The following is a 12,570-nucleotide window of genomic DNA, read 5'->3' as shown; positions in this document are numbered from 1 at the left end:
GGCTCAAACTCCCTAATAGATATAGCCTATTGGAATGAAGCTCATAAAAGCTTAAAAGCCAGAAATAGAAAGCTACTTTATGAAGATGAAATGTAGAGAGAGAGAGTTAGACAGGAGCACAGGAGAGAGGGGGAAAATAGGGTTGACAAAAGTTGGAGTCCTATAGGAGAAACATAAAGGAGGGGGAAAGAAACGATGAATGAGGTGGGGTAGGACAGGGAAGGGTGAGGAGCAGCACTATGGGAACTGACAAGCTCATGCATAAGCAAAAGCAAAGGGGGAATAAATGAACTGCCATCATACTGTACTCAGGTATGGCCTCCAACTCGAGAGAGGAAGAAAGGGGAGACGGAGAAGCAGGAAAGCGATGAAGGCCACAGCTGATTCAGCAGTGGATCGGCGAGCAGGGGAGGTGGCACTGGGAGAAGGGAAGATTTGAGGAAAAGTAGAGCTGAAAAATGGAGGACAAAATGAGACAAAGGAGAAAAGAGAGTAAATGTCATGCCAAAGTGGAACTTTCCCTACACGCTGTGTGAGAAATTGAAGGACAGGTGACCGAGAGTGGTGAAGGGGAAACAAATCTGCACACCAACCCATCCCAGTTTTGTATCACAATGAAAGAGTGACAAGCACTCTTCAAAGAAGTTACAGGCAGGTTGCAAGCAGCGTCTTTTTTTTTTCCTTTCTGAAACTTTCCTGTAGGGATGACTTTCCTGCATCATGGCACTAACCGCTTAAGATGCTTTTTTTTTTTTTGTCATTTCAGAGGCTTCAAAACTCCAAAGTAGAGCGGGGGAAAAGAGGAAGTGAAACTGAAGCGGCGATAGAGTCGAAGGAGGGGGAAAAGTAAGCGGAGCGTTGCTGCCTTTTAAGTCCTAAATTGACTTTCTGTGAGGAAGTGGGATTTATGGGGAATAAGGGGTTATAAATAGAGAGGGGGGAGCGCTCAGGAATAAAACGCTCAATTTGAGAGGCAGGATTTGTGTCACAAATGTAATTACGGCTGTCCAGCTCGCAGCCTGATAGAATTAAGCTCCTTGCCAGCACACTGCTGTACTATACACAGAGAAACTGTGTGTGTCTGAGTGCGTGGGCCTGTGTGTGTGTATACAACAAAATTGCGTATTTTGGTCCAAATTATTTTTTAAATAAATAAAAACTGCCAGTATGAGATAGTGGTGTGTGTCCTTGACCGCCTTAGATGAAATAGGAGGCAAAATATGAGCACAATTCACTTTTGCTCGAGTGTGTGTGTGTGTGTGTGTTTGTTGGGCTGTGAGAGCACTCATTCCATGCATGTCAGGCGGTTGAGGCTGGAGGTAAATGAATAATGAGGGTTTAATAGGATGGATGAGCGGGGGAGAGGTGGCTATCATCGCCAGCTCGATCCAATGGAGGGTGAAATCAGCGTTTATCACATATCGCTGCCCGCTGTGCTAGCAGATGCTCCCACAGATCCGTTCGCATCACGTCTGCCTGATTGCCACTGATTCAAGCTGGTGCACATATTTGACAAACAGCCCAACAGCCAAACAGGCCGGGACGATGGCAATGCCCTTCACAGCTGTAAGATTTGTCCATCCAAGATCAAGCAATAAAGTCACCTTTTCATTTTCTGATTTGCTACTTTTCATCTCGCTCTAGTAGCAAGTAGCGGTGTGGGAGGAGTTCTTCCGGGTGTAAAGGTTTCAGAAGCAACATTTTCTGCAAAGGTGATGACAGCTGGAGCAATTCAAAGGCTTGGGTGGACATAAAACTCTGAATAAGCTGAGTAAGCATTAAAAAAAATCAAGTGTTATAAAATATCTATTCTTTGCTTGTTCTTTGATAAAAAGTTTTTTTTAAAAGTCTGTGCTCATAAAAACATCAGGAGAGAAGTCAAGTACAACTCCCATGGTGCATTTCAGTAAGAAACATCCAATTACGGAGCTTAAAAGTCTGTTGAGTGAAGCTAAAGATTACTCTTTGAAGAAATCTGATAATACCTTTGTTTTTGTTTTTTTAAACCAGTTCACTTACGGATTTTGGTTGTATATTAGATGTGTTCAGCCGCTGTTGTGTGGTGTTTTGTTCCCAATTTCAACAACAAAGCGTTCCGCATTTTATACAGCCCTGACTAGCATCTCTGACCAGCTTCTTTTCCACAGCAACGGCAGATGATGCCTCATAATTTGCCTCTTGTAATTTACATCCTCAGCCCAGATTGGGCAGTTATTTTTCCCTGTTGCCACTATACAGGCACATGACGAAGTTTCAGTTAATTTCCCTAGCAATGTGTTTAGTTTTTCCAAGTAGCTTGTTATGTATTTGAAGAATTGGGAAATTGGTGACCATGACAATCAGCTTTTTGCTCCATTTTATTTGAAGTTCTTTTCCGTGGCGTTGAGAATACAACAACTCTGTGCTTCTTTTTCACAAGGGAATCAAAAGAAGCACCGCTGGTTGTCACTAGAGGACATTTCAAGTTCAACATTGTTAAAATAGAACCTTAGAATGGTAATTTACAGCGGGGGGAAAATACTTACTATAAAACAATACTTTTCAACGTTGGATAGACAAGTGATTTGTGGGAAACGTGGTGCAGGAACATCCTTAAAACCAAAAAATGTTGCAGAAAACAAAGAACCTGTCAATTACCAATTTAAAGTGGTGCTTACATTTCACACTAAAAACACAAGGATTAAAGTGTCCACAGAAACATCCACTCTAAAGCCCACACCTGCTTTCATAATGTAGATGCATGCACAACAACGTGCACATTTCAATATCCACCTACACAAATACCTAACCCACACACACATCTCAGTGTGTGTGGGTTAGGTGGGTTAGGCCTTTGCTGAAGTCACACACACATCTCAGTGTGTGTGACTTCAGCAAAGGCTGACATGTCTGTGTTGAGCAACAAGCAGTGAAGTCTTTGCCTAGAACGTAGCCTTGGGGTCCTGCTGCGCTGTCAGGCCCCGCAAGGACTAACACTGCTCCATACTGCTGCTTTGTACCTTAAAAGTCAGTGTGACACACCTGCAACCTGTCACTGAGGCACACTGATACAACTTATTCTCTAGTTTTATGTCACGGGGTCCAAACATGATCAATTATGATATTTTGTGTGAATAATTAAAAAAAATAAAAATTGCATTTAACTCTGTGTGCGTGTTTTCTCCCACAGCTGGCACAGGCTATCTATTCTGAATAAAAGTTGCCTGCACACAACTCTGTAATTATTTCACTCAGTGAACACAAGAACAAAAATGTCCAAATTATAGGTTTTGCCATACAAACTCTGTGTGCAGTACGGGGGGGGGTATCAGCAAACTATTAAATAGGATATTTTCTTATTTATATTAAATGTTACATTGTTGTTCCAGTCACAACATAAAAAAAGCAGACACACACATTCAAACAGCTGAACCCCCCCTCCCTCCAGTGTCTCAGCAGGGTCTTAACTCTTACCTATCAACTGGACTACAATGTGCTCCACGGCAAGCAGCTTTGCAGCACACTGGCTGAAAGGCTGCCACGGTTACAAGAAAGTGTCCCCTCCATCAAAACTGTGGTGGTACGGAGAAAGTGTGTGTTTGTGTGAGAGAGGGGTGACGGTGAGTTGCCAAGGAGACACTTAAGCCAACAGTGAAAAGGGGGCTTGTTGCTCCTGGTCATAGTTCTTCAAGAGAAGACACACAAACATCATGACCCACAGATATGCTTTTAAAAACACGCATGTAAGACACACACACAACCACACCCACCCACCCACACACACACCCACACACCCACCTAGTATCTAGTTCTCCATCTAGTATCTAATCTCAGATCCGGCCAATAAAACCCAGAGCCGTATTTCTGGAGACCAGTAAAACAGGCCCTGACCTGCACTCTCCTATAAAAACACATGACACATACAGTTAAACATGTACACTACACACCTGTAAACGAAAGCGTGCCCTCAGTGTCACCCATCTCAATAAAGGCTATTGAATTTAATCCAACAGAAGCATTAAATACACAGTTACAAGGGATAGAGTGGCCCCCTCTTGTGTTACACGTTTTCAATAAAAGTTATCTAATTCAATGGGAGCCCTAAAAATCTTTAATTACAATAGACATTAACAACCTCATCTCAATAAATTTTTATGAACAAATTTATGTTCCTTAAACTATCCAAAGAAATGGACAGAACACACAAATATCTCCCTGATACTAGTCTTCGCTGCTCCACCTTAGATTAAATGTACTGAACACAGGCTTTAAAATCTTTACAGGAGCAAACCTATGATGACATGCGAGAGGTCTAATAATTAAAAAGCAGGAGTGGCATGACGCATGTGACTGGCATTATTTTATATTTCTCTTATGGAGAAAAAAAATCTCATGAAAAGACCAAAACTGTGTTAGTCTGTCTCTCAAAACTTTCACACTTCCCTGCTCTGGCTGTGGGCCCAAGCCAATTGGTTCCTAATGAAGATGTAAACCTTAAAGAAGGGGTCAAAAAAGTATAGTTAATAAATAAATTTAAAAAAGGCTAACTAAATTCCTACATCTGCTGGGCACTGTACTCTCACTCTAACAGGACTTAACATTGGTGCATTTGGTGGGGACTATTCACTATACACCTGCAGATTAATACACATTTGCCTGTACTAGTCAAGTATTTACAGCACCAGGACAGTGGGATGTGGGATTGACTCAAAATAACCTTCAGTCTCTGTGTAATTAAAATGAAAGAACATGTGAGTCTGCAACAGTGTGGCTCACTGATGTGTTTTTAATCATTTTCTAACAACAATGGAAGAACACAGAGGAATTATATACTGTATATCAGGCTTTGGGTAGATGGGCAATAATTGTTAGTTGCACCAGTTCATTGTTGGTTTTGGTATTTCATGAGGTTTGTTGACAATAAGAAAAAGCTTTATCCTTTAATAAGTGACTAATGTTTTGGCACAGCAGTGATGGAACAGAATGTCATCAATGCTGTCTTCGTGTTCTAACTATTTTCTTATCATACGACAAACCTGACTTCAAACTGGATCACTTCAGACAACTGTATACCCAGTAAAATCAAATCCAATTCATGTAATAGCCAATCAAAGCTCCACTCCAATTAAAGACCTGTCCAATCATTAAGCATCTCTCCATCACTATTTGAATGCACTCAGCTATATCAGAGGCAGAGGATGAAGCTGGAGGGAGGCACTGCTCTGGCAGTAATTGGGTTTAGCTTTAGATGTATGAGAGAATGGGGACATATGGGCAGTATGTATTCAGCCTCCAACTAGATGAATGGCTTTAATAACTGGAGGGGACTTAAAAGGCCATTTCATAATTACTGCTCACCTCTACTGGATTACAGCAGTGCGGGGGGTTGGCATAGTATGGATGAGGCTTGGACCAAATCATGTGGAGTGGGACACATGCCATTTGTAAATGCGTGGCAAATAAAAATGCTTATGCATTAAGGGAGAACTGTTGAGTGCATAAATTCACACACACATACCTGCATAATGCTATACTTGTGAATACCTTCATTGACTACTACACCTTTGCCTACCTAACTTTTTAATGCAGGAATCAGAAGGCAAGATATTTATGTCTTTCAGCATTGTCACTTTGGCCGTGCCGTGACTTGGCTGAGAGACAGGATGCACAGGGAGAGCATATTTTAGATCTTACTGTCATGTTGCTCATGAGGCGTCCTAAGTTAGAGGTCTGTATGTTTAGAACATTTTGGACCTGTTCCGAAACCTACCTGAATCAGATGTGCATAATGAATTTTGACACCCGATATGGAAGAGATACATGGCAAATCAGACCCAGCCCTGAGGGTAAGTAGACTGGACCAAAATGCGCCCGAACAAACCCAAATACAGAGAGAACACTAACAGTGGCAGCAGTTTAAACAATTTCAGTCTGGCTAGAAAATTTGTATGTATATGGTCTCCCCTTCTTGCTTTGCTAATTTCCTGTCACCTCTACACCAGCAGCAATCAAATAATCCAAAATGTAATTAAAAAATAAATAGAAGACATTTTTCTCCTTCCTCCATTATGAATCATGAAATATGATCAGAGCCAATAGTGACTTGACATGTATCCACTTTGATCTACTCGGATGTATGACATGTATTAACACACATAGGAGAACAGAGGCAATATAACCCTACCCAACGCAATTAGACTGAATATCATTTGGAGCAACGATGACTTATCTAGGTGCAGAATTGGTTGTCTTCCACTAAGAGAAACTACACGGGATAAAATGACACTCCACATCTGTTTAAAATGAGTCAAATTCTTCAATTGATCAATGAAAATTGAGGTTTTCAATATCCATAAAGGCAGAAGAAACAAGAAAGCACAAACACACACACACATACCCACACAGATGGTCCTTACAGACACAGTATGATCAATCAATTTAAATATGCACAACATGGTGACTTTCAACTTAAATCAACAACGACACGCCGTAGATAAAGAGCGGAATGAGGGAGTGAAAAAGAGAGAGGGGGAAGGAACGAATGACAGCGAGAGGAAGACTTACGCAGCACCCAAACAAAGAGTGTGAAAACAAAGCAGAGGCTTCAGTGCTGGCAGGACGCCGGCTGGATTTAAGGTCTTATTGTGCAGAAAAGAAAAAAATGGGGACTAATGGGCACATAGCGCGATGGTACAGGTGTCTGTGCTGCAGGGTTAACTGTTAGCTAGGCCGGCACTGAACCAGTCCACGCTGCCTTCAAATGATGATCAGAAAACACACACGGAATGAAACATACAAAAGACTGAAAGCACATTGAAAAAAAGATATAGCAGAAAAAAAAAGATATGAGCAAATGCTAGTAGATACAGGAGTATAAGAGCACAGTATGAGAGGGCAGTATTGCAGTTGAATCCTCTTCATAGCCCCAGTGTGTGTGTATGTGTGTGTGTATGTTGGATCAGCTCCCAGGTGTTTTGTAAGAGGGCAGCCTGCTGCCAGGGGAGATGTTAGACTCTCAGGGAGAAAAATGGAGGGATGAATAAAGGTATATCTTTCCATTACTCTTCTGGCTATCTGCGGGGTGTTCACACACACACACACACACACACACACACACACACACACTCACTCACTCACTCTAACAAAACACACAGAGGTACTAGGAAATGCTGGGCCTAGGAGATGCTGACTTGGTAGAGGAAACTCTGGGACTGGAGCATGTAAACCATAATCACATAATGCTGGAACCGACACAGCTGCAGAGGATGGAGAGAGACAGAAAGAGAGAGAGAGAGAGAGAGAGAGAGAGAGAGAGAGAGAGAGAGAGAATAAAAAAAAGGATAAGCCTATCGAGAAAAAAGAATAGAAGTGATCATAAAGAGAGAATCGGATGTAGGAGAGAAGGAGGAATAGAAAAGAAGAAAGAGAGACGGAGGTTTGGGATTGAGAGGATACTAAAAATGGGGATGAGCCTGGCGACAAAGAGCAGGAGACAGAGAATAATCAAGAGAGAAGCGATTGGGAAGAAGCGGGAAAGACTGAGAATGGTAGCAAAGATGAAAGCGAAAAAAAAGAAGAAAAAAAAGCTAAGAGCTCTATTGAAGATGGAGACTCCTAAGATTGGAGAATTGGGGGGGGGGGGGGTTAGTGACAGAGATGGAGCAAAAGGAGAGAGAGAGGAGTGAAGCGCTCCTCACAGCGGCCCTAGCCACAGAGAAAAAGGGTTTTAGCCAGATTAAAGAAGCCAGGCAGGCCTCTTAAGACCATCCGTCTAATGAAATATGTCAAAGCCCATAAAGAAACACTGAGGCCATTTAGGGAGGAGGGTGGGGTTGGAGTGGTGTTGCGCAGGAAACTAGGAAAATACACTGTGTCAGCAAAAATTGAAAACACGCGAAAGCCCTGTCAATACACATTAGCTAAGACGTCAACGGGAGAGGAGATGAAAAAGAAAACCCAGAAGAAAGGAATGCTGCAGTGGAGAAATGGATCGCTTTATTTATCACGGGCCACAGGGGTTATGGACACTGATCAGAAATTCCAGAAAAATTATAAAGGGAGAGAAGAGGTGAGGAGTGTGTGTGTGTGAGTGTGTGTGGGGGGGGATAACAGGAAGAAGAGGAGAGCGGAGGCGAAGCCACTTGTGGGAATGCTGAGTGTTGGGGATTTGAGGTCAGAGACGGTGCTTGGGCCATTTGTATTCCACAGGCAACAGGCTTAGTTGGCTTCTGCAGGTGGATGTAAGAGATCGGTGTACGTGTGGTGTGTATGTGTGTGTGTGTGTGTGTGTGTGTGTGTGTAAGAGACACTGAGGCAAAGGAAGGCCTGTCTCCCAACGTCAGAATCTTAAAATGCCCGTCATGATTATTTCCTTACACAAGTCTGGTTGCCATATTAAAATACAGTGGGTGTTCTAAATGAGATGCTATTTATCTACAGCGCTGAACTCCACACAATTAAAATCATGACTTCTGCAGCCCAACTACAGATCGTTAACCGAGCATGCACATTCTATGCCGGCAACCCTCTATTTATATTCATACTGGAGTTGCACAGAACAACCACAGGCAAGTCTAACAGCTTTGGAAGCGATGCCAGAGCAGTTATATCTGACTCAGTGGAACGTCACTGCTGCCCCATGTGCTCCAATCACAGCACAAACTGTTCGTACATACAGCCCTGCAACTGGTGTGTACACACCACAATAACTTTGCAACCAATGTTACATTTTTGTCTAATGTCAAACCTCTACCACAGGCTTTTCTTTAGTCAATTATTTCACAAATTTAATAACATAAAGAAAATATAATCAAGACACATCATACCTGATGAGAACACAACACTCCCTTTGGATTAGGTCACGCATTTTAAACCAGTAATCAGCTCAAACTGTGATATTTTTTCCAGCCCCCACCAATGTGGGTTCCACCATGATGCCTTTTTCTATAGACAGAGACATTGGAACACACAACATTTCATTCCTGGTGCACTAGGGGGAGCATTGCGGGAGAACACAGTTCTCATAGTCTGCATCACTGATGGATTTTAAAACATATATTTCCATTGAAGCCTTAATCACTGATCATCTTGAGCGTGAGGGATGCTCGACCCCACCCCCCAATCTCCGCCCCATGCTTGGCATTATGGAAATATAGAGAAGGAATGCTGGCATGATTATTACTGTCGTTCTGCTCCAGTTGCACCATGAGGGCGATCATTAAAGACATTAAAGGAATCACCTGAACAACTTTAAACTAGCTAATACACTGTGCTTTATGGTTTATATAACAGATTTTCTTTGAGCAAAGCAAATAGTGATAATGCAAATATATTGCTGTGCTCCTAATAAGGCCAACACGATATGCATTTAATCTCTCTCTGTGTCTTTAACTTCTACATTAGTCTGATGGCATTCAATTCAGAAGTGTTATGGAAGTGTTACGAGGTCAGATTGTCATCGGGACTTTTATGTAAATGTAACTGGGGACATGAAACTGACATGTTAAACTGCCATCAGATTTGTGTAACAAGGTGGATGTCTGAAAGTGGCTTCAGTCAGGCAGTTCCTGCAGTCAGAAATGCAAAGTGCTTCAGTTCTTGGAAGTGAACAAGATTTAGTCTGAACTACTACTGTGTAATGTCACTCAGTAAATGAAAACAGTAAAACTGACTTTATATTTTTACTTTAACCAGACTTTTCTCAAATAAAACAAGGCGGAACTGAGTGTGGAGAAATAACTGAAGCAGAAGCCGTTGTAATGCATTGCAGCTGCTGTCAGCTGGGTGAGGATTGAGCACTGTGGGCCTGCTGACCTGGATGGCTATAAAGCAGTGAGAGCTCCGACACTAAGTGCTTCACAACTCAACTTTGTCAGCCGGGGAGTGGAGGGAGGGGGGAGGCAAAGGAGAGTGAGGAATCAAGAAATGTTTGAGAATATTTAAGAAAAACAGGGAAAATTTGAATCTTCACACAGTAGGTTAATTTTTTGTGTGCCGATCGACTTAACTGTTGCCTGCGAGAAAACAAAAGAGAGAAAAAGATATGTGGAAGATTGGTGGGTTGAAAACTAAACAGCAGAGTGTTTTTCTTTGAGAGTATGCATGTATATTATATCAAGCACTTACCATTTCTCTGCCTGACCAGTGATCCTATGTTGCTCTCATCAGCCACTAGGACACAAAAAAACAGACAGAAACACACACTAAATAGCATGTAATATTAAGTGCCACACATACTGAAATACAGAGCATTTGTAAATGGTTATAATGGAATCTACTGGTGCTGGCACATGCTGTAAATGACTCCCTGCAGAACTATCAGACAGAGGAGGACGAGTGGGGGACAAAATGAGACAGCATGAAAGAGGAAATGAAAAAGAAGCAGAAATATAAGAAAACAGAAGAAAGAGAGATATTGTGATTGTGAGAGAAAATGAGAGGAGATAGAGGTGAGGCAATGAGGGAAATAATAAAGGGAGGAAAAAGAAAACAAGAAGAAACCCCGAACACATTCGAGAACCACCTAATCTAACTAAACAGGATTGCGGTCGGCCAGCAGCAGCCGCCACAGGCGGTACAACGTGGGATACAATAATAGGTTTTCATTACGCTGCTATTTTTCTTAAATAATCCTTTTCATTTTTTATGAGGTCAATTTTCCCAGCGGACAGATGGGTGAGGGTGAGAGAAAATGAGAGGAAGGGAGAGTATTAAAGGGACAGAGGAAGAAGGTAGACTGGAAAAGCGATAAACTGCGAGGAGATGGAGCAAGACGTGACAGGGTGACAGGGTGTGTCAGAAAAACACAGGTTTAAAAAAGCCCTGCAAAGAAACATCAGTAGCAACCAAGACAAAGAAATAGAAATACCTTTCTTGTGCACATATGCCAGATAAAATACATTTTAAATTCAATAATTTCAAAGTTTGGGGGGAAAAAAACTTTTACAGGCGCCATGACCCTGCCAGATAATGAAAAGCTTCCTTTTCTGTGGAGTAAAGATAAAAGTCTGCATGACCAGCAGCCAAATGTGTCTCCTCGCGCCACAGTGGAAGGCTAAAAATGTAGAAACCCTCTTTTAACCTCCTGACAGCTACCTTTCTGTTCATATATGTCTTCTTTTTTTCCAGGTAATATAACTCCATAATGTCATGTAAACAAACATGCAGAAGCATGATACTACTGTATATTGTTGGGCAAATCATCATCCTGGAAGTGAGGTAGGGAAAGCGCAGGATAGAGCGAGACATTTAAAAACAACTTACAAATAAGAGTATCTGAAAGAGATAAAGTGTAGGACTAAACCCAAGAGACATAAGACAGGAAGCATCAAAAAGGACAGAAAAGGGACAGAAACATTGCAAAAAAGTTGAGGAAAAGAGGAAAGGGGCGAGGAAGACAGGAACTGTAAAAGAGACAGGGTGAGGGGAAAAAAGAGCGATTCAGAGACAGAGGGATGGATCAAGAGAAGCGGAGAGACGTGGTGAGACAGACACAGCGAGCAACTGAGAGAGAAGCAGAGAGATAATGAGACACAGAGAGAGTCAGTCTTGCTGTGCGTGTGGTGGAACTGTTGGATGTTTTCACGGGTTCTGCTTCACATCCAGATTTGACCTCTTGGCCTCTGACAGAATGAAAGTCTACACGCTTTGGAGACTGTTAGGCCTAGTCTCCATTTGCTCTTTTATGGATCCAAACTGTACGTTTATTGCACACAAAATACTTCTGACACTGCTGAGTGGATTGTTTCACTACCTGGCACAATGCTGCACCTCCATGCCACCTATTTTAAAATAGACCTATTTGTCCAAGTAAAAGCCTAACTTTTATTGTACCTTCATTTGATTGTTTCATTATATTCATAAAGTTATAATCGTTAAGATTTTTACTGGTAGTCGCCAAATCACCCAGAAGAGGTTAAACTCGACAGGATGATGAAAAAGACATTGTAGCAGTGTTTTTAACATTACACTGAGTGATGAAAGCGTTGCGCATTAGTTACAGGTCATCAATACCAACTGAGGATGAAGGTCAGAGCATGAATTTCCAGTGGATGCCAGGTAGGGCAGCTATCTTATATTCAATGACTTACACTTGTGTTTTAGAGAGCGTCCGTTATATCTAAGGTCTGTCAGTTAATTCCTTTTAATCTGTCATTGTACACCAAACAACATAGATAAAGTATAGTCAGTAGGCCACATGTCTCCTAAAAGGTCTGATGTTTCAATGCACTTTAAGCATCTTAAAGCCAATCCATACAGACTATTTTCCAAAGCAGACCATAGCTTTTTAGCCTGATAAATGAATTAGTTTACATTATTGCTGGTTCTTGCAAACTTACTGTCAGACGTGCTTCAATAAGTTACCTATTACAATGTTTTATTTCATGTTTCTTATAGTATCATGCAAATGAGAGCAAAACCCTTCATTTTGGGTCTTTCAGGCACTTGTGGGGCAGTAAAAAAACAGATTCATCATTCTAGGAGCCACACAAAATCCCCATCACTTTGTTGAGTTCGGTACAGCTCTAGTGTCAGTGACTCTTCTATTCATATAGGCATGGGCAGGCGGTGTGTGTCAGAATTTCTCTGGGT

The 12,570-nt window shown here is 41.8% G+C and overlaps 1 protein-coding gene across 4 annotated transcripts in view; it reads right to left on the bottom strand.

Annotated features, from left to right (window-relative positions):
- Nucleotides 1–12,570, bottom strand: part of pard3ba (par-3 family cell polarity regulator beta a) — a 168,703-nt gene that overhangs the window by 60,051 nt on the left and 96,082 nt on the right. For all 4 annotated transcript variants that reach the window (XM_046056761.1, XM_046056770.1, XM_046056789.1 and 1 more), the window contains one exon: nt 10,105–10,149. In XM_046056761.1, the coding sequence (XP_045912717.1) occupies nt 10,105–10,149 (45 nt within the window). The remainder of the gene's footprint in view (nt 1–10,104; nt 10,150–12,570) is intronic.

The sequence above is a fragment of the Micropterus dolomieu genome, linkage group LG01, assembly GCF_021292245.1.
Source record: "Micropterus dolomieu isolate WLL.071019.BEF.003 ecotype Adirondacks linkage group LG01, ASM2129224v1, whole genome shotgun sequence".
NCBI classification, from domain to species: domain Eukaryota; kingdom Metazoa; phylum Chordata; class Actinopteri; order Centrarchiformes; family Centrarchidae; genus Micropterus; species Micropterus dolomieu.
Note: the sequence above shows the minus strand (reverse complement) of the source record. Positions and strands in the feature narration are given on the sequence as shown.